The sequence below is a fragment of the Tenrec ecaudatus genome, chromosome 17 (genome assembly GCF_050624435.1).
Source record: "Tenrec ecaudatus isolate mTenEca1 chromosome 17, mTenEca1.hap1, whole genome shotgun sequence".
NCBI classification, from domain to species: Eukaryota; Metazoa; Chordata; class Mammalia; order Afrosoricida; family Tenrecidae; genus Tenrec; species Tenrec ecaudatus.
In genome coordinates, this window is record NC_134546.1 from 53,549,939 (window position 1) to 53,570,526 (window position 20,588).

The 20,588-nt window shown below is 48.2% G+C and overlaps 1 protein-coding gene across 12 annotated transcripts in view; it reads right to left on the reverse strand.

Moving 5' to 3' along the window:
• The window catches only part of PEAK1 (pseudopodium enriched atypical kinase 1), a 293,334-nt gene that overhangs the window by 20,781 nt on the left and 251,965 nt on the right, over positions 1–20,588 (reverse strand). For all 12 annotated transcript variants that reach the window (XM_075535961.1, XM_075535949.1, XM_075535952.1 and 9 more), the window contains 2 exons: positions 19,919–20,118; positions 1,683–2,428 (listed from right to left, as the gene is read on the reverse strand). In XM_075535961.1, the coding sequence (XP_075392076.1) occupies positions 1,683–2,428; positions 19,919–20,118 (946 nt within the window). The remainder of the gene's footprint in view (positions 1–1,682; positions 2,429–19,918; positions 20,119–20,588) is intronic.

A 20,588-nucleotide genomic window follows, 5' to 3' on the forward strand; every position in this document is an offset into this window, starting at 1 on the left:
TACAGAGTGCTTGTGTCTTCCCAAACCCTCCCGCATCCATTCTCATTCCAGATCTGCACCTCCATCTTGTTAGGTAGATTGATTCTCATCAGACGTCGCTGAAAGAGGGGAGCTGGACATTCGAGGATTGTTATTCTCTTCAAGCAGCGGTTCTCAACCTGTGGGTCACGACCTCTTTGTGTGTGTGTGTGTGTGTGAAACGACCCTGTCACAGGGGTCCCCGAGTCCTAACAGTAGCAAAATGACAGCGAGGAAGCAGCAACGAAAATAATTTTATGATTCGGAGGGTCACTACAACATGAGGAATGGTATGAAAGGGGCGCGGCATTAAGAAGGTTGAGAACCACTGTCTTAAAGTGGCCACAGGAAGAAGCTACGGGCGAGTGACACAAGGGCACATCTGGGGCACTGCATGGGGAACATGTACACATTGTCGTTCTTTAACCGAACAACAGCCCCTGGTACCAGGATTGCCAACTTCCAACGCACAGCGACCCTATTACACATCGTAGAACTGTCCCTGTGGGTTTCCTGAGACTGCAACTTTTTATGGGAGTGGAAAAGTCTCATCTGTCTCCCGAGGAGTGGCTGCTGGTTTCAAACTGCTGACCTCGCAGTTAGTTGCCTAACACGTAACCTCTTATGCTACTAACTGAGGGCAGGTTTGGCTCAGAGAGGCAACTAGGGACAAAGCTACCAATTGGCAAGGTCAGAATTTAGACCCAGACCTTTCTGGCTTCCAAGTGGGACGCACCGCATTGTGAGTGTGATGGTAACGTTTGAAGCAGTGGATTGCTTCGTCTCTTGAGTCTCAAGACCCCGTCTCTGTGGTGCTGCACATAGAAGAAATCACAGGGGACAGGGTGGACACAATGTAGGCCATGCGTCAGAGAAGAGGAGGTAGGTCCAGGTTTATGACCCTCAAGAAATTAACTTCAACTCTGAGCTTCATTTCCCGAATATGCCACATAGACAGAAAAACCTTTAATCTCAAGATGTGAGGATTAAATGATAAACCACGTGCAAAATTACCTTGATAAGAATGTTTCCCCAAAAGGCAGAGACCTCCAAACCCTAAACCTACTGCAGAATTGTGTCCATTCTGATTTATAGTGATCCTCCTATTGTATTTCCGGGAGCAAACCACCTCCTCATTCTCCCAGAGTGGCTCGTGGCTTTAAACCTCCAACCTTGTAGTTAGTGGCCCGACATCTGACCCATGGTGCCACCAGGGCCCCACACCAGGGAGCAGAGAGGTAGGAAAGCGAGCAGGGGTAGAGCAAGTTCTCTTGTTTGGAGAGACTACAGACAGGCATGAGGAGCGGAACGTGCACAATAGACCTCATTCTAGAGCTGGTCTTTGGAGACAGTTGCAGCTCAAGAATTCATGGGCTTTAAGGAGACACTTCTGACGTTGAGAGTGCAGGTTAAAATCCTTCTAAGCGCCCACGGGATTCTATTTATCTCGAACATAGCACTCGGTAGACAGTGTGGGAGGCAAGGTCTCTTTCTCCATGCATTTTTCTCCTCTCCATGCGTTTCCAAGGCCCCCCACTTATGAGAGTACCCGGCGTGAGGCCGAGGAGCAACGTTATTTGCTGGATGGAAGGAGGAAGAATAGAGTCGGCCCAGTGCGCAGTGCAGCAGCGAAGTGTAAAATCGGGCTTTCGGTATTTGCTTACCTTAACTGCATAGCTGTTCAGAGGGTCCTTCGCACAGGAAGCTGTGTAGTAAACCGCGTCACCCGCCTCACAACAGGGTTTGTCGCTGGTTAGCCTGAAGTCCGACCAGCTGTCCACCCCAAAACGGAGCTGGTCTTTCTGCCCAGCCATGAAGAGATCTTCGCATTTGGTGGCCATCTTCCTCAGGGCATCCGTATAGAGGCTTCGGATTTTACCCACCACCTCCTCGCGATTCTCAAGGCCTCGGTAAAGTGCGTGTCTCTGTGGCTTCTGGATGCTCCGGCCCTGTCTGCGAGCAGTGCCGTGCCGGCTCGACAGGGACTCCGTGCTGTTGGAAAATCGGTCCTTGACACTGAGAGTGGTTAAGCTGGAGATGCTGCTGGCCGCCGAGGGCCCGCGCCTCTCCTTGTGCAAAGGTCTTTCTAAGGAGCCCGAGGACTCCAGGTCCAGGCCCTTGAGGTCACAGCTGACGGAGGAGCCAGCACTGCTGGCATCGCAGCTGGGGTCGAGATCATAGGTGGGGTTGGCCATGACGCAAAGACTGCTTTCGAGGGATTTTTGGAGGTCTTTGGAGATTGGCTCTGTGTTGGCTCTTATGATCATCTTCTTTGGCAGGGGGGGTGGTGTGGGCTGGGAGGCACCAGGTGCTGCCTGGTCTGTTTGACCCCCAAAGGGAATGGTGTCATCCAAAGCTCCCTTGGGCTGCCGGGGATGCTTGGGAGGGATCATGGCTGCTCTAGATTGCCCTGTATTGTTTAAAAAAGAAAGAAAGGGAAAGAAAACAACAACAATTAAGTTTGCATTCTTGTTACAAATAAAAACATCAGCAGAGATTGATGGATATGAGAAGTCAATGCTTCATCCGCACAATGGGAAAAGAAAACCACCAACTAACAAATAACCGAACACTGAAGGTGTGAACACCAGATTTAGCCGGAACGACAGATGTGAATTAATGCTGTCTCCGCTTCCGTCTGCCAGAAACCAGGTGATGTGACTGGGTGCTAGCTGCCTTTGAAAAGGTATGCAGATCCCTCAGTCCTGCCCACAGCGGGTTTCTCTCCAATGCACCCCCACCGAGACTGCGTCGAAAGGAGAGTGTGGGGAAAGAAGACGCGTGGGACCATGAATGTACACAGACTGGAAAGAGGCAAAGGGCCCCTCGACAGGTGCACTGCAGATAGCCTTTTCTTCTTGTTAACTGTAGTCGGTCACACTGTACTGTGTACTTGTCCGTTCTGACCCGAAGCTTCTCAATACAATTCCGTAAATCGTGTATGTGTTTTAAATTTACGACAGAGGTGAACCTGAGCACTGCTGAAACTGGTCTCTATGGATAAGGTTCCCACCGTGTGTTGAGTAAAAGACACCGGCCACTTGCTGTCCAAGTTCTTTTGTCAAGTCTTCTGTGACTGTGTTTGAAACCCGACCCACTGACACCCTGCTAGCTGATCCTGACTCACAGCCCGCTCTCTTCTGCGAGCCCGGTCCCGTGTGTCTTGAGAGACGTGGACCACCTTTCTTTTCAAGCCCTCGTGGAAGCTTCCACCACCTCTGCATACTTGCTGGATTTATGTTAAGAAGAATATAAAACACAATCGGGTATGTTCAATGACACCTCTCAGGTTTACTGTACAATGGGGGGGGGTATTATTTTTTTAAAAGATGATATAAGAGCTGAGCATGAAAGTTTTATAACAGCCTTTGGAATTATTCATGCTGTTAAAATGGGGCTGCCACTCACTATCTCAGCATCAAGAGCATAATGTGCCTGGTGATCAGCCGAGCGGGTGGCGGGTGCTAGGAGATCCCGAGTGGGCTGAAGAATGGAAGCCATGGTTTGTTTGTGTGATCAAAGTCAAGGCCTGGTCGTCATTCCCGGGAAAGCACCACTACAAGCTGTGACTGGAAGGATAATCATACACTTGCGTCTTATGCACCCAACCTGGGAGCCTTGGACTTCCTGTTGAGCTGCCAATCATAAGATCCGCAGCTCCGTCTTAAAACTGATGGTAGTAGCAATTGCACAACTATGCCTGAACGATGTGAAATTTGGATGTTATGACATCTGCAAGAGCTCCCAATAAGATGATGAATAATAAAATTTAAAGAAAGATCAACAGTTCAAAGCCACCAGCTGCTCTCGGAAGCGAGATGAGACTTTCTAACCCTGTAAAGAAGTACAGTCTTGGAAATCTATTGGGGGCAGCTCTACCCTATGCTACAGGCTCACTATAAGTCAAGATTGCTGGATGGCAGTGAGTTTGGTTTTTAAGCACACAGTCATCCTCCAGAACACCCACGCTTCTCCCCAAACCGTAGGCCTCTGTTCTCCACCCAGCACGGGTAGTAACATAAAGGGATCACATTGAATAGAAACAAACAAAAACACGTACTGGGGGGTGGGGGTGGGTTTGAGAGAGCGCATGAGAAGGCTAAGCTCCAAGAGGGCTGGGACTTTGTTTTAGTCGCTGTTGTGCCCTCTGTACCAAGCACTGGGCCTGGATGGAATTGACAGTAAGATCACTGGGCTAAACATATTGGGCCGAACGAGAAAAAGTTTATGGATCGTCGTTAACAAGGAAAGATGCTGCATCAGAAATCTAAATACTTCCTACAAAACCAAATCTAGGACTGGATGGCTTCACTAGTGAATTCTCCGAATGTTTAAAACTCCATCAATCTTTCACAACCTCTACCAAAAGGAGAGGAGGAGACATATTGTTAGATCCATATAATGCAGACGCCAAACCCGGCACATGCCTTATGGATGGATACGCCAGGAAAGACGAGCAAGATGGCGCTAGGGCTATCTACCAAGAACAATACACTACGACCAAGTGGGAGTTATTCATGAAATGCAAGGTTGGTCTAGCACCTGGAAAGCTACCAATATATACTATCTTACAGTGTCAGGAACCTCAGTGGCAGTTCTACCCTGTCTATAGGGTGGCCGTGAGTCACAAACGACAGCAGTGAGTTTGTTTTTGCTGACAGGATAAAGGAATAACGTATCACATGACAATCACACAGAAGCAGAAAAAGTATTTGTCGAAATGCAATACCCTTTCATGATGAAAACTCGTAATAAAGTAGGGAGAGAAGAGAGCTCCCTCAAGCTGATCAAAGGTCAAGTATGAAAAAATCAAGCCCAAGCATCGCCCTTAATAGAAAAAGACTATTTTCCCTTATGATCTGGCACAGGGAAAGTTTCTGCCCTTGCCGGGGCAATTGGGGAAGGCAGAGAAAACAAGGCGAGCAGACTGGAAAGTAGCAATGTCACCATTCACAGATGACATAATGTCAGAGAGAAAGGTTTCCTTGGGTGGCAGAATCAGCTAAGCGCTTGACTACTCACTGAAAGGTGGGGGGGGGGGTTGAGCCCACCAGGAAGCCCCTTGGCAACTGTGCCTGGTTTACGCTTTTGAGATGCCCAAACCTTGAACGCCCTATGGAGTAGTTCTCTGTCCACAGGGGGTGCCAGGTGGCCAGGTAAGCCCTGAAGAGATGCTCCGCGTCACCAGGGAAATGCAGTAAAAAAAAAAATCACATTGTTATCACTCTCCACACACATTCAGGAAAATGGCTATTATGAAAGAAAATGAAAATAACAAGTCCCGGAGAAGACACAGCGACACTGGAAACCCTGTGCAGTGTTGGTAGGAGTGTAAAGCGGTGAGTTGCAGTGGAGAACAGCTTGGCAGTTCCTAAGAGTCACCAGATGACCCAGAAGACTTGAAAGCAAACCCACACGACCCGAAAGGCTTAGAGGCAAGCACTTAGGCATCTGGACGCCCATGGTCACTGTAGCAATGGTCATGACAGCCAAATGGCAGAAACAACCCCAAAGCCCATCAATAGATGATGCACTCAGCAAGCTGTGGGGGATACATATCACAGACAAATATCCAGCCACTATGCCCACGACAAGATGCTTGCTGTCCGTCAGTCCCCACTGCCCCACAGCTGTTCAGCTGGTTCCAACTCAGCAACCCGATAGGGCCAAATAGAACGACTATTAGGGTAAAGATAGTCCAGGTAACTTCCCTATACCTTCAATGGTCCGTCATTGGTCTTTGAGCACACGTGCATGAATTTTGTTGACATTTTTGTCCACTGGGGAAGAGGATGGATGCCCAGAATGAGACTTGTCATCAATGGACCTTTTACCTTTTTTGAAACGAGAAAATCACTTGTACACTTGAGTTTCTCCCTTAGCGCTGTCAGACTCTGAATCTGGCTCCTGTGGTGTGGTTTGGTGAATTTGAACAGCTGACCTTTTGGTTAGCATCCCAAAACTTAACTCACTATGCCACCAGGGGTCCTTAGATCCAGTTGTTAGGGGAACATCAATCAAAGCCACCACGAGAGGTCACTTCACACTCATTGGGATGACGGTTAATTAACCAAAAGGTTAGTCATTCACTCCATCACCATGCGGGAGGCAAGAGCGGTGATCTGCTCCCATCAATATGACAGCCTTGGAAGCCCCATGAGGCAGTTCTGCTCGGTCACACAGGGCCACTCTGAGTGGAAACTGATTGGACTGAAGACAGCGAGAACCAGACCACTGAGCCAAGGGGACCCCTGTGTGTTTCTGAGCCTGTAACCGTTCATGAGAGTAGGAGACCCAGTCTTTCTCGAAGTTGTTGGTGGTTTCGAACTGCCGACCATGAGGAGCCCCACCCAACTCGTGACCACCCTAACAAGACCAGAATGGCTAACATAGAGAAAGACAGACCAATGACAAGTGGATAAGTATGGGGAGTCCCTGGAACTCTCTCGAACTGCTTGTGGGACTCTAACAATGCGCAGCTGCTGTGGAAAACAGGCCAGCGGTTTCTCACACAGGCAAGCAGACAGTTACCATAGGACCCAGCAATTCAAGTCCTAGGTGTGTATCTAAGAGGAGTGAAAATAAATACATCCTCACAAAAACCTGTGCATGAAGGTTCATTACAATGTGATTCATAATAGCTGAAAAATGGACATAACCCAAAAGTCCATCCATTGGCAAATGGTATAAGCCATACATAAAATATTTTTCAGCTATAAAAGGGAAAGAAGCAGTAATATAGCTAAGTCTTGAATGAACCTTCAAAATACAATGCTAACCAATGGAACACACAACATTCCTCTAGTTCTTTAATGCTTTCTCCCCACCCCCCACTATCATGACCTCAGTTCTACCTTATAAATCTGGTTAACTGGAGCATGTACACTGGTACAGTTAAGAGCTCTTGACACAAAGAATCCCGGACAGATAACCTCCTCAGGAACAGTAATGGGAGTAGTGATACCATGAGGGTAGGGGGAAGGTAGGGGGAAGAAAGGGGAGGAAAAAGGGGAGAAACGGGGAACCGACTACCACGATCAACGTATAACCTCTCCCCTACCAACCCAAGGAGGACGAACAACAGAAACATGGGTGAAAGGAGACAGTGGACAGTATAGGATATGAAAATTATAATAATTTATCATTTTTCAAGGGTCTACAAGGGTGGGAGGGTAGGGGAGGGAGGACGGTAAAGAGGAGCTGATACCAAGGGCTCAAGCACAAAGAAAATGATGATGGCAACATACGTACAATTGTGTTTGATACAATGGATGTATGGCTTGTTATAAGAACTGTAAGAGCCCCCAACAAAATGATTTATTAATTTAAAAAAAGAAAGAAAAGAGAATACGATGCCAAATGAAGGAAACAAGATACCTGGTGTAGAATTCCAGTCACATGAAATGTCCTAAACAGACAAATGCATTAAGGAGACTGCAGAATTGGGCTTCTAAAGTGAACAATAACACCGGAGAGGAATGTCCCCCTCTGGACAGTCCACCATGAGACCCAAAGGAAAGCAACTGACTGAAAACCAAGCACAGAGGCAAGAAGGATGGATAGGAACAGGGCGCCAGGGAGGAAGTGGGAATGTGTTGTCCCACTGAGCGACGGCAGCCAAGGTCGGAAACAAAGTGTGTGCACATGGCTGGATGGAAACTTCCACACACAGTGAAAGAACCGTGTGATGAGGGGTTGCCAGGGGCTAAAAGAGGGTGGGGGAGTAGTGGCTAAGGAGTTTCTTTGGGGGATGATGAAAATGTTCTGAATTAGGTAAGAGTGGTGATGGTTGTACAACTCTGTAAATTCACTAAAACCACTGACGAGTGCATTCTAGAAGGGTGACTTGTCAAGTATTTAAATTATACACCTCAAGAAAGGAAAGGGACCATCTGTTCTTTGAAACCACCAGAGTCTCTGTTTTCAGTCACAATTTCCCATTCCTCTGTGCCCTACCTGGGGCGTCGGAACTTGGCATGTACTAAACTGTTCCTGCAGATGAGGCCTCCCTCCCAGACCTGACTCCACCCTTTTTCCTGGGCGACCGTAAAGAGGGCCATGGTTTATTCCCAAGATGACAGACGTGCGCTCTGCTGTGTCCAACTGTGAGGTCCCTCCCTGCCCGCTGCTGCTGGGACCTTTCAGAGAGGAAGTGCTCTGGAGGGCATCCCCGCCCGGCTCCTGCGACAGACAGGCTCAGGGTTGCGGTCACTGGAAGGAGAGAATGGTCTCAAACGTCAAAGCTGATTGGGGCACTTCTCTGCTTTAAATCCCGCAGTGTCCCCAGGATCAAGTCCCAATCTCCACTCACGAGCGAGCAAGCCGCTCATGACCTGGCCCTGGTTTCTCTCCCAGCATGGCCCTGGGCATCCTAAGGCCCAACTTCCAAACGACTAGCCGTGTCTTCGGCACCCTTGGCTGCTCCATGTCTCCTTCATGCTCTGTGCCTTTTCTGAAACTTTCTTCTCCAGGGGAGTGTTTCTTACTCTCCTTCACTGGTGCCCCAGCGCCAGTCGCGAACATCTCTCTCTCTCTCTCTCTCTCTCTCTCAGCATGTACAGCTTTACTGGTGTGTGTGCCCAAACCAGCCCCTGGCCTGGCACCACCACTGGCTCATGGAGGGCAGAGCCTGCATCTCATTTATTTATCCAGGACCAGGTGATAGTGGCGGGGTTAGTGCATGGAGGAAGACTGAATCATGGATGAGGAAACTGGGAGCTTGATCCTATTCTTAGCTCCCTCCAGTGGGGGCTCCCCAAGAAGACCCTTTGGGGGCTACCATTAGCAACCCATTTCTGCAGGTCAGAGCAAACAGAAAAGTCACGGAGAACCCCAAAGCGCTGTTCTTATAACGCTTTCCACTGCCTACCAGGTAGAGTCAAACGCCTCAGCAGGCTGGCCCATTCCAGTCTATGCACCACGGCGTCTAAGCCACCCTCCCACCTGAATCACACTCCCTTCCGTGCGTTGTCCTTTCAGCCCACACTCCGTGGTTTTCTTTCGACAGGCCTGCCCTGGCACCAGTGTTCGCCCTGACGGCCCGCACGGCCCTGCTGCTCTTTGTCCAGGCCCAGCTCAAACGCCTCCTTCCTACGCAGGCCTTTCCTGGTCTTTCCTAGCTCTCTTCCAAGCTGAAGCCACCACGTCTTCCCCTGGGCTTTCACAAGGCATTTCGGCTCTCCTAAAGCCTTTAAACTGTGTAGGACGTGTGGAAGGAGCCCTGGTACCAGCCTAAAGGTTGGAGGTTTGAAACCCACCAGTGAATCTGCAGGAGTAAAAGACCTGCTCTTCTCAAGGTTCCCAAAAAACCAAAGCAAACTCACTGCCATGGAGTCGACGCTGACTCAAAGCCATGCTGTAGGACAGGGTAGAACTGCCCTGGTCGGTTTCTGAGACCGAAACGATTAACGAGAGGAGTTGGAAAGACCCCTCTCTCATCGGTCTCACGCTGCTAACCCTGTGGCTCAGAGCAGCACGCATAACCACTGCGTCACCAGGGCCTAGAAATCGCGATGGGGCAGTTCTACTCTTGTATTGTGTTTCTATAAGTCAAAGCCAACTCAGTATCACATAACAACGTATACATAGTATATGTACACGCGAACCCAATAGGCATGTCTATATTTAAACGCCGCAAAATCCAGTGAGACACCGTGAACTAAAGGAAGGACTGGAGGAGCTGGTCATCATTCCAAAAATGAGCTGGACGGCCAAGGGGGCAGGGAAATACAATGATCACTTACTGTGGCTCTTCTTTCCCCAAAGCAAGGAATAATCTTCGGGCAGCTAAGGGATTGTCTAACTAAAAATTTCCATGTGGGAATCAAGAAGGTTTGCACTACACATGCAACCACAAGCATTCCATGCAGCCCCGGCAAGTAGGTCAGGCCTTTTCTTCCGAATCTAAAAGTATTTTTTGTTTGTAATTTTTTTTCCCTCCAAGAGAGGCCAGCTCTCCTAAATAAATTCCAGTCATTTGGGTCAGTGTTTTAAAAGCTTGCTATCTTAGCTGGTTTTTATTTTAAACATCTGATCCTATACATTCCTCCCAAGCCTCTGGGACCAGCAGGCCTGATACAACATCACATACTCTACATTTTTTTGTGGCGTGCCAGCTCTCTGAACAGAAAAACAAAACAAAACACACTAAAAAACAAAACAAAAAACCAACAAAACATTATGTTCTAGAGCTTTGCTATATATATAGGCTAATAAAGACCTTCTGACCACTATGTTTGCTTAACGCACCTTCAAACCCTGCCTTCCTCTCTTTGGGAGTTTCTATAACCTGCTCTTTTATTTTCTCCCTGTTTAAAATTGGCTTCAGGAAAAGGAGTGGGGCAAGAGAACAGGAAAGGCTTCCGGCTGACAGCCAAAGTCCTATATCATGTTCTAAGAAGCAACTGATGAAAGAGGGATTAAAAGGAAATAATTTAGTGACACTGCTTCAAAGAAGCCAAAAGGGTGTTTAAAACTCCCCAGGAAGGAAAATGATTGATACGAGGCTCTTTCAACTTGCAGGATCCATATGATAATAAAGAAGGGAAACAGAACGAATATTAGCTCTAAAGATCGATATATTTTAAAAGACGATTGCCTATCGGAAAGTGCAAAATAATAACTAAATCATCAGCGTGAACTGCTGACAGGCACCATCAGTAAAGACGCACCAAGGACAAACCCCAGTCAATGTTTGCTTAAAACCTGGCAATCGTTACTGTCTTGGGGTGCTAGGGATTACTTAAGGCACTTAGCATTGACCCACTTGGACAGGAGCAGCATGCTAATGATGATAATCAGCTCCATCTTCCACCCGGACTGGAGCAGGCCTCATCCGCTGGTCAGTCTCCCAACCTCCAACCCCCCTCTGCCAACTCCTACAGGTCTTTGAACCCCCCTGACCGGCTCCCCTATTCAAAATCCTTCTCTGGCTCTCTCTCCCCTTCCCTACAGGTAAGGGGATACCCAATGTGTTCCATACAGACCATTTGCGAGATCGGGCCTTGTTTCTCTTTCCATCTCCCCCCACCCACCAACAACGCTCTGCCCTCTTTCAAGTCAATTAATGCAACATTCATTTATCTGTCAAGCTGCTGGCCTTTGTATGTATTGTTCCTTCTACCCGGAAAGCACTCCCTTGCTTTAGCCTGCAACGACTCTTCTTTCAAGCTCTCTCAACCCCTTTGTGGCCCTCTCCCAGACTCCTGCATGCAGCACAGCTTTCACGAACGCCATCTCCATCATGAGAAGGACCACAGAGGCGTCCAGAAACCCAACCCACAGCCGCTGGGTAGATTCTAACAAGGAGATTCTAACATGCAGAATGTGTGAATCTTTCCAACGGCAGACAGCTTCATCTTTCTGGTGCTCCGGGGCCGGTGGGTTTGAACTGCCCGTCTTGTGGTTAGCAGCCCAGTGCTCACCCAACAGTGGCACCGGGGCTCCAGGCTCCTGAAAGTCTGGCCTTATGTCTGCACCAGAAGGCCCTGACAGTAGCAGCAGTCTTTCCAGCACCTACTTACTACTAAGTACCAGCAGTCGGTAAGTGTTGGCTGGAAGCCCAAATAAATGGAACCTATCTTTCTATTTAAATGGAAACGTCAGTTTTCATCTCCTTGCGTTTTCCTAAGGCTCGTGACAAGTAATGCAGATGAAGAAAACGGTAATGGAGGGGAGAGGGCAAAAGAAGGGGCGGGCATCTCCAACTGAGAAATCAGCACTGCAGTCTACAAATCTAGACACGCCCCCTCCCCACAGTGCACCAGCTGGCTCAAGTGCGAAGGGTCTTATGTTGGCTGAACCCAATACTTCCTCTCAGCGTGGGCAGCAGGGTGCTCCTGTGCGTGGGCAGGGCCCTACCATCCAATGTATGCAACAACTGGCAAACCACTGGGGACATAAACTTCAAGCCAAACAGTAAGACAAGGGGACTTCCAACAAGCACTCTGGGCTTCGCTTTAACCACGCACACAGACCACCTGAAAGAATGTCAGGCGTCGGGTCGCAGCTGACAGGCTCCACTTCCACGAGTGGAGGCTTCTCTGAGAACAGAGATTATTTACTTGGGGTAAACTATCACAGGCAGTTGAATATTTCAGCATATAGGAGCTATTTTAAAATGGGAATGCAGCTAGCTTAAAAAATAGGGGCCCAGGCTATGCTTTCTTTTAAAATAGAAATAATTAGATTGGTTGGAAGTACGACAAATGCTCAAAACAAATGTTGAAAGCTGTCAACCCCCCCCTAAAGCCACCCCCCCAAAAAATACCTCAAACTCATACAAATAACCTTAAAAATGTGGAATTATTCCATCATTGGGGCCAATTATTAACCTTGCAGTGTGTGAAACTATGTCCGGTCTATTGAAGTTGATGCAGTTTCTTTGTAGTGATTTTTTAAAGCGCTGCCATTCTTTTAATGAAAGGATTCCATAATTATACAACGGGAAGGTCACACAGTGACATTCTTCCAGGTGTTTAACACTGAGAGTCCATATGCTGCCAAGGGAAGTGCTAGGGGACTAAGGTGCTTTCTGTCAGTTGGAAGGTGCAGCCTCTTCTCAAAGGAGTTCAGGTAAGAACGAGGAGAGATGTGCACACTTTCTTTTGAGAATAGGTAGAAAGGAGGCAGAGGCATGGCTTATATAATGGCCCAAACAAGAAACCCCTAGATTAAGCTCCCAATTAAAAAAACATCAGCTGATTAGTAAGTTCATGAATGGTGACTTGAAAATTTCCAACAACCCCTCCTGAGAGATCGCCTGAGTACCTGACTAGGGGGACACCTTTACAGCCAAGCTTGAGGCTCACTTGGGCGCAGGCATTGAAACACTGGCCAGTGACCCACTGCTGGGTGTGTTAGGGACTCTGCTAGGTGGCTGGGACAGAGGAGGAGGAACTAGCCAGAAATCTGTCCTCGGGTAAAGGTGGGCTTGCTCCATCTTTTTAAAAAGCCGTGTCTAGAGGAGAGTACTCAGTTACAAAGAGAACTAAAGTCACCAACTTCGTGCCCACAGAGAAGTCATTACATGCTTCTGATTGTAGCAGGCTGATAACGTCATGCCAAAAACGAAAACAGTGGTCCGGGTTGTGTTTTTTCCTTTCCCCGCTGGGCGTTTTGTGACAGACACAAGAAATAGAGGGAACGTGTTAAAGATCTGATTAAGAAACCGTCTGTCACTTCTTTGGGAAATCATTTTGGATGGCAGACACCCCGCACCTTTCAGCCTGGGGTAGACAAAACTGTTATACAGACCAGAGTTTGTTAAGTGACCCCTTATCATCGCCATCCAGAGGAGAAGCACCACGTGGTCTTGAGGCACTGCCAATTTCCACAACGATGGACATGGTTTTTGTGCAACAAATACCCCACCCTAAGAGCAGATTTCCAGCACAGCGCCGTCTCTCAGAGCTCTCTGTATCTGTGCTGCCCGGCGCAGCATCGCGGGCCAGAGGGTGCCACCAGCAGCTGAAACAAATCAGCCCAAGATCAAGCGTGCTTTATTCATGTTGGGGGACAAAGGGACTTTCTACTCCTGTAAAGAGTTAGTCTGGAAGAGAAGAGTTCTACTCTTGTCCTATCATCGCTATCAGTCGGAATTGACTCGATGGCCGTGAGTGGGTTTTAAAAATTTTTAATTTATGTTGAGGACTTGAAAAAAGACATCCCAATTCATCCTGGAGAGTGACCTCTAAGGTAAAAAGAAAAATGTTTGGGAAATGTATTGGAAAGCCTTTTGTGAACACGGCTGGATCACTGCGGCTCAGGTGTGGAGTACGGACCCTCAGACCCAGAGCACCCAGGGGGTGGAGCTCTACTGGGAGAGTCTAAAAGGAGGGCGAACAAAGTCTAGTCCAATGGAGCTTTTAAACAAAACAACCTCATTTTCAAAACCATGTAAGACACGTGGAACCCCGACAGAAATCCAGTCCACATTCCTTGATTTTGCTATAATTGGCAGTCCTCAGGGAACAGGCTCTGCCACAGTTTATCTGCTCCTTGTCATCTCTGCTCTGGTCATCTCCCCACCCCCCCCACCCCCCCGCCCCAATAGCCTCTGGAGGGTCCTCTGTCCTGTATAATGTGTCGTGAGTTGTGCAGGCGGCCCAGTGATTTCTATTTAGAATTTGCAGGTGACTTCTTCAGTGCCTCTTCACTCCTGTCTCTCTTTCTGGCTGGCACATCCAACCTCCTGAAAGGCGAAAGGAAGGGTACTCACAACGACTGAGTACTTCTATGTACCAAGAACTTCTTCTTCCATCGGACCTGTGAGGAGCGCGCTATCATTCCCTCGGTTCGGATAAAGGAACCTTAAGTTCAGGACAGCCACCATCAGGCAGACGGCACAGCTGTGACTTGAGCCTAATCTGTCTGACCTTCAAAGTCCATGTTTCTTCCAAAGCTGCACTGTTTCCCAAGCACACTTGACAATATGAATTTCAGACATAAATTCCATAGTGAAAATCCCACTGTCACATTGAGCCTGCCTTTCCAAGTGTCTTCTGTCCACCGGCCTCATGAAAAAGAGAAGAAAGAATTCCACAGAAAGGAGTCTTTGTGGAATGGTTCTGGAATGTCTGGATTAGGTGTTACGTTGCTAACTGCCAGGTTGGTGGTTCAAACCACCAGTAGCTCTGTGGGAGAAAGATGAGGCTGGCTGTTCCCATAAAGATTTCCAGTCTGGGATAGGACAGGCTGGATGAACTATCTGGATGAAAAACAACGGGACCGACAGTTCCGGGGGGACTTGGGGTGGGGGGTAGGGGGGGTAAGGAAGTGGTGTTAACAAACCCAGGGACAAGGGAAAAACATGGGACCCCAAAGGGTAGAGAAGGGGGAGTGGCAGGCCTGATGGGAAATGATCAAGGGTAAGGTTGCTTAGAGAAGAGGTATACTCTAGCCCAGGTGGCGATGAAGCATGGTAGTAGGGCAGGAGGAAGGTCAAGGGAGATGGAGGAAAGAGCTAGGAGTCAAAGGGCATTCATGGAGGTCTAGACAAAGACATGTACATGCAAATATATATAGGAGGTTGGGGAAATAGATCTTTGTGTCGATATTTATAGGTCAAGTATTAAGGTGGCGGAAGGACCTTGGGCCTCTACTCAAACACTCCCTCTATGCATGAATACCTTCTTTTATTAAATTGGAACTCTATGATGCTCACTCTCCCGACACAACGGCTGGAGCCAAAGTGGGTGAACAAGTAAATGTGGTGAAGAAAGCTGATGGTGCCCGGCTATCAAAAGAGATAGTGACTGGGGTCTTAAAGGCTTGAAGATAAACAAGCGGCCATCTAGCTCAGAAGCAAAAAAGTCCACATGGAAGAACACACCAGCCTGTGTGATCGAGTGGTCCCAAAGGGATCAGTTACCAGGCATCAAAGAACAAAAAATCATATCACTGACTGCACACCTCCATGATAGGATCGCTGAAGACAAATGGGTGCACAAGCAAATGTGGTGAAGAAAGCTGATGGTGCCCGGCTATCAAAAGAGATAGTGTCTGGGGTCTTAAAGGCTTGAAGGTGAACAAGCGGCCATCTCGCTCAGAAACAAATAAGCCCACATGGAAGAAGCACACCGGCCAGTGCGATCACGAGGTGCCCAAGGGACCAGATATAAGACATCATGCAAAAAAAAAAAAAAAGATATAAGTGTGTGTATGTATGTGTATATATGTGTATATGTATATATGTATGTGTATATATATTATGTTAAATGAAGGGGGAAGTGCAGAGTGGAGACCCAAGGCCCAAGTGTCGGCCAATGGAGATCCCCTCATAGAGGGGCTTAGGAGAGGAGATGGGTTAATTAGGGTGTGAGGTAGTATCGATGAAGAACACAGCTTTCCCCCAGATCCTGGATGCTTCCTCCCCCCAACTACCATGATCCGAATTCTACCTTGCAGGGCTGGATAGGACAGAGGCTGTACACTGGTACATATGAGGGTTGGAGGTACAGGGAATCCAGGGTGGATGATACCTTCAGGACCAAGGGCGTGAGGGACGATGCTGGGAGAGTGGAGGGTGAGTGGGTTGGAAAGGGGGAACTGATTACAAGGAGCCACATGTGACCTCTTCCCTGGGAGAGGGACAGCAGAGAAGGGGGGAAGGGAGACCCCGAATAGGGCAAGATATGACAAAATAATGAGGTATAAATTACCAAGGGCATATGAGGGAGGGGGGAAAGGGGAGGGAGTGGGAAAAAAAAAAAGAGGACCTGATGCAAGGGGCTTAAGTGGAGAGCAAATGCCTTGAGAATGATTGGGGCAGGGAATGTATGGATGTGCTTTATACAATTGATGTATGTATATGTATGGATTGTGGTAAGAGTTGTTGGAGTCCCTAATAAAATGTAAAAGAAGAAAAGAGAAAAAAATGATTAGGGCAAAGACTGTACAGATGTGCTTTATACAATTGATGTATGTATATGTATGAACTGTGAAAAGAATTGTATCAGCCCCAATAAATTGTTAAAAAAAAAAAATGAAAAAAAAAAAAAAAAAAGATTTCCAGTCTGGGAAATGCTGTAGAGCAGTAAGGTTCTCAATCTGTGGGTCACGACCCTTTGGGGGGTGTCGAACGACCTTTTCACAAGAGTTGCTTGCCTACTACAGCCTGCATATCAGATATTTACATTACGATTCATAACAGTAGCAAAATTACAGTTATGGAGTAGCAATGAAAATAATGGTATGGTTGGGGTCACCACAACGTGAGGAGCTGTATGAGAGGGTCGTGGTGTCGGGAAGGACCCCTGCGCTCGAGGGTTGCTGTGAGGTGGGACTGCTCAATGGCTGTGGGCTGAATGAAAGCTAATGCACCAGGAGGCTTCCTGCCCTTTGGTTTCTAACCAGCACATGGAAAAACGGAGTGAAAAGCTGATGGGGTTTCCCAATCAATGTTTTGGGGCCCCCTTGTTACATGTAAAGCCAGGAGGGCTTTAAACCATAACAAAAGAACAAGAAAATAGTTTCAAAATGCCATCTTACAAAATGGCTGGCTGAAAGTATTAAAAAATGTAACTTTCAATGCCACCGAAAACAATTGCTCCATTAGGAAAAATGAAACAAGAAGCCCTCAGCTGGTAGAACCAGTGGATCCATTCTTAGCGTGCGCTTTGTTGCTGAGTCACGTGCAAGCTATCCAAAGAAGCAGCAAACCCCACAGCTCACAGAGTTAAGTACAGAGCCTCTTCAGTGCGTCAAGAAAAGTATCCACCCTCTTATGGACACTGCATTCTTGTGAAAGGAGAGCAATGGGTGGAAAGAAATGTACCTTCTTGGGCAGAGCATCTATTAACTAGCATTTTTGTACTCCAAGTCACTATCATCTTAAAAAAAAAAGTCTAAAATGTTGTGCCTGAAAGCGGATGACTTGGAAAAAAGTGGGGCATGGGGGTCGGGGGGTGGGGGTGGGAGAACCCGCAGCTGCAGTCTTTCAGTCTTTTTGTAAGAATTTCAGTGGTTAAGATTGTTGTAGCTCAGTGGTTAAGATCAGCTGAGCTGGCTCTGTGATTCGGAGTGAGCAGCTCTGGGATTTATAATCCCGAAAGTGGTGGTCAAGACTAAAGTCCCTGGAACACTCCTGGAAGGAATGCCCACCCCTTCATTTCCCCTCCCAGCCCAGGAAACTGAGAATACCAATAAAATAGTTAACTGACCCGTTAGTGCAAAAATGTAAGAAGTGACTACATGAGACAGCATGCAGCTGGTAAAAATTCCTTTGTGTTTAGTAAGGAGCTCACGCGAGGAGACGTGTTGGTGTAGAAAGGATGGCTGGGCTGTAATTCGTGATGCCTGGCACTGTCTGAGGGCATGCACTGCGCAGCAGCACATTTCTCATCTAGTAAAATGCCTCACGGAACGTAGAAAGAAGAATAGGAAGACTAATAAGCTGCTTGGCTGACCACAAAGTCCATGCCAACGGGAAAGTGGTCCCCACTGAGAGTTGTCTGGGCAGCCCATACAATGCTCCCCTCACCCCCAGCTCAGGAGAGGCTCTGGAACTAACTGAGAGGGGAAGTCTCTTCCTTACAGAAGAAAATGTAGTTCAACTGTTATGACTGAGTTGCCCAAAAGGACAGATTTTCAGTTTTTTCTTTCCGTTTATAATTTCACCTCTAAGCACAGACCTCTTACTTCCTTGAATCTGCTTGCTCTAAGCCAGAAATCTAGCCCCATCATGGATTCCTCCCATGATCCACATCCATTTGGCCACCCAGCCCGGTGCACTTCGCCCTTCACTATCGCTCAAGTCAATCCACTGTCCCACCTCTTTCTCGTCCCTCCATGTGGCCCTGAAACAGTAGCCGAACTACCAGACATCCTGATACCACACCCTTCACTCCTGACCTGTGCGTGCACGGTAGCCCCCAGAGTAGATGTTGAGAGGCAAATCGACGACCTAAGCCACGGACGTGAGAAGGTCAGGAGGCTAAGCCTGTGCCGGAAAATCTCCCACAGCAATCGAGGGGGGAGGAAGACCAGACGGACAGGGAGGGCTCTGAAGACAGCTTAGAGCAGGTGTCCTCAAACTGTGGCCCGCCGAGGGCATTTACATCCTGCTTGCCGAGTGTTTTTGCCCCATTTGCTTTTTTGCTCCAAAATAAGTTATGTACAGTGTGCATAGGAATTTGTTCATAGTTGTTTTTTTTTAAAACTATAGTCTGGCCCTCCAATGAGTCTGAGGGACAGTGAACTGGCCCCTGTTTAAAAAGTTTGAGAACCCCTGGCTTAGAGTGAAAAAGAGGAGGAAGATGGCCACTAGGCCCTACTATGAACGGGCCCAAACACCTGCACATGTTCCCTGCTCTGGAGACGTATAATAAACCAGAAGCAGTGCAGAACTGATGTGCAGAAGGAAACAAACCTAATTACATTATTGCCCTCCAGGCGGGGGGCAGGAGGGAATCTTTTGATGGTTCACTAACACAAACCACCAAAGGTCTACAGTTTTAGCCTGAAGCTCCGGTTGCTGTCGACCTCTCCAGCTCCTCGTTCAGCCATCCTGAATGGGCACCGGCCCCCTGTGCACCAGGCTGTTTGGCGTCTCCAGGCTTTTGCTTCTGGTCAGAATACTGCTCCTTCCTTCTTCAACCAAAACCAAACCAAACCAAACCAAACTCACTGCCATCGAGTCGATGGCAACTCACAAGGGACTTAAGAGGGCTGGGTAGAACTGCCCCAGTGAATTTCAGAGACGAGGCCTGTTCATGGAAGTACAAAGCCTCCTCTAGCTCCCGAGGAGCAGACTGGTGGTTTTGAACTGACGACTCTGCAGGTTGCTGCCCCATGCATGACCACTATGCCACCAGGGTGCTTTCTGCCAATCAGCTCAGGCTTGATGTCCAGAAAGCCTTCTTTGACCCCTCTCGTGCAAAATCAAGAATGTCCTGTGTGCATTTCTACTGCTGCCTTTACACGATACTGATCTCACAATAGGGTCATCTCGTCTCGCCCTGGGGAGTCCCTCAAGGCATGGTCCATGTCAGCACCCTTAGTACACAGCACAGGGTCCCCCCCACACCTCACTTGCCGCCATGGAGCCAGTGCTGACCCATAGTGGCCCTACAGGACAGGGTAGACCTGCCTGTGGGTTTCTGAGACTATAAATATTCACACACAGGAGTAGAAAGTCATGTCTTTTTCTTGAGAAGGGGCTGTTGGCTTTGAACTGCTGACCTCGTGGTTAGCAGCTCAATGCAAAGCCAGGGCTCCTGGGGTTCAGGGTAGCAGATACTTAATATGTGTCTGGAACACACCAGAGCTTTTTCTGATGCAAGTAATTTAGAATTCCAACTTTTGTTCCATGGAGCAATAAAACTACGCCTCCAGGGAAATGCATTTGCTAGTGCGTAAAAAGGCACACTTTAAACACTACTTGTGTGAAGTTTGCACTTACCTAAATTGCTGTAGGTGGCACTAGAAGGGCTCAGGTCCATAGGATCGGAAGCGTCTTCTCCCTCCTCTCCCCTCTCCAGTTCCTGCAGGGGAAGTGCCGGGCTGCCTGACGTGCAGCCCCCGCCGCCATCTTGCTTCCCAACAATACTCCTCGGATCCCGGGGAAGAAATTCCTCGGCTGATACTTCATGGGTCACGTGACTGAAACAAACCAGACCACACTGGTTTGAGTGTCGCACTGGCTTCCAAAGGTTCTGCTAAAATGTAGACCGATTTCCCATCGGCACGAGTAAGCGGCCTTCTAGCCCTGCAGCAGTCACCTCCTTGTTGGCACACAAGGCCACCTTTCATGTACTCGGGCACTCTGGTTGCCTTGATCCATGCACAGGGAGAATTCATTTTGGAAAAGGAAGTATGACAGGCACAGGGAACAGAACGAAGATAACAAGTAAAGGGTGGAAGCCTTTTTTTTAAAGGTAGAGCTAGTCGTCCAAAACAGACTGACAAATAAGCCCACTACCACTGAGTCGACTGAAACTCACAGTGACACGCTACAGGATTTCCACGACTGCCTATCTTTACTGCAGCATGCAGCCTCATCTTTTGTCCTGTGGGGGGACTGAGGGTTTGAACTGCTGACCTTGTGGCTAGCGGCCCAGTGGCTAACCTAC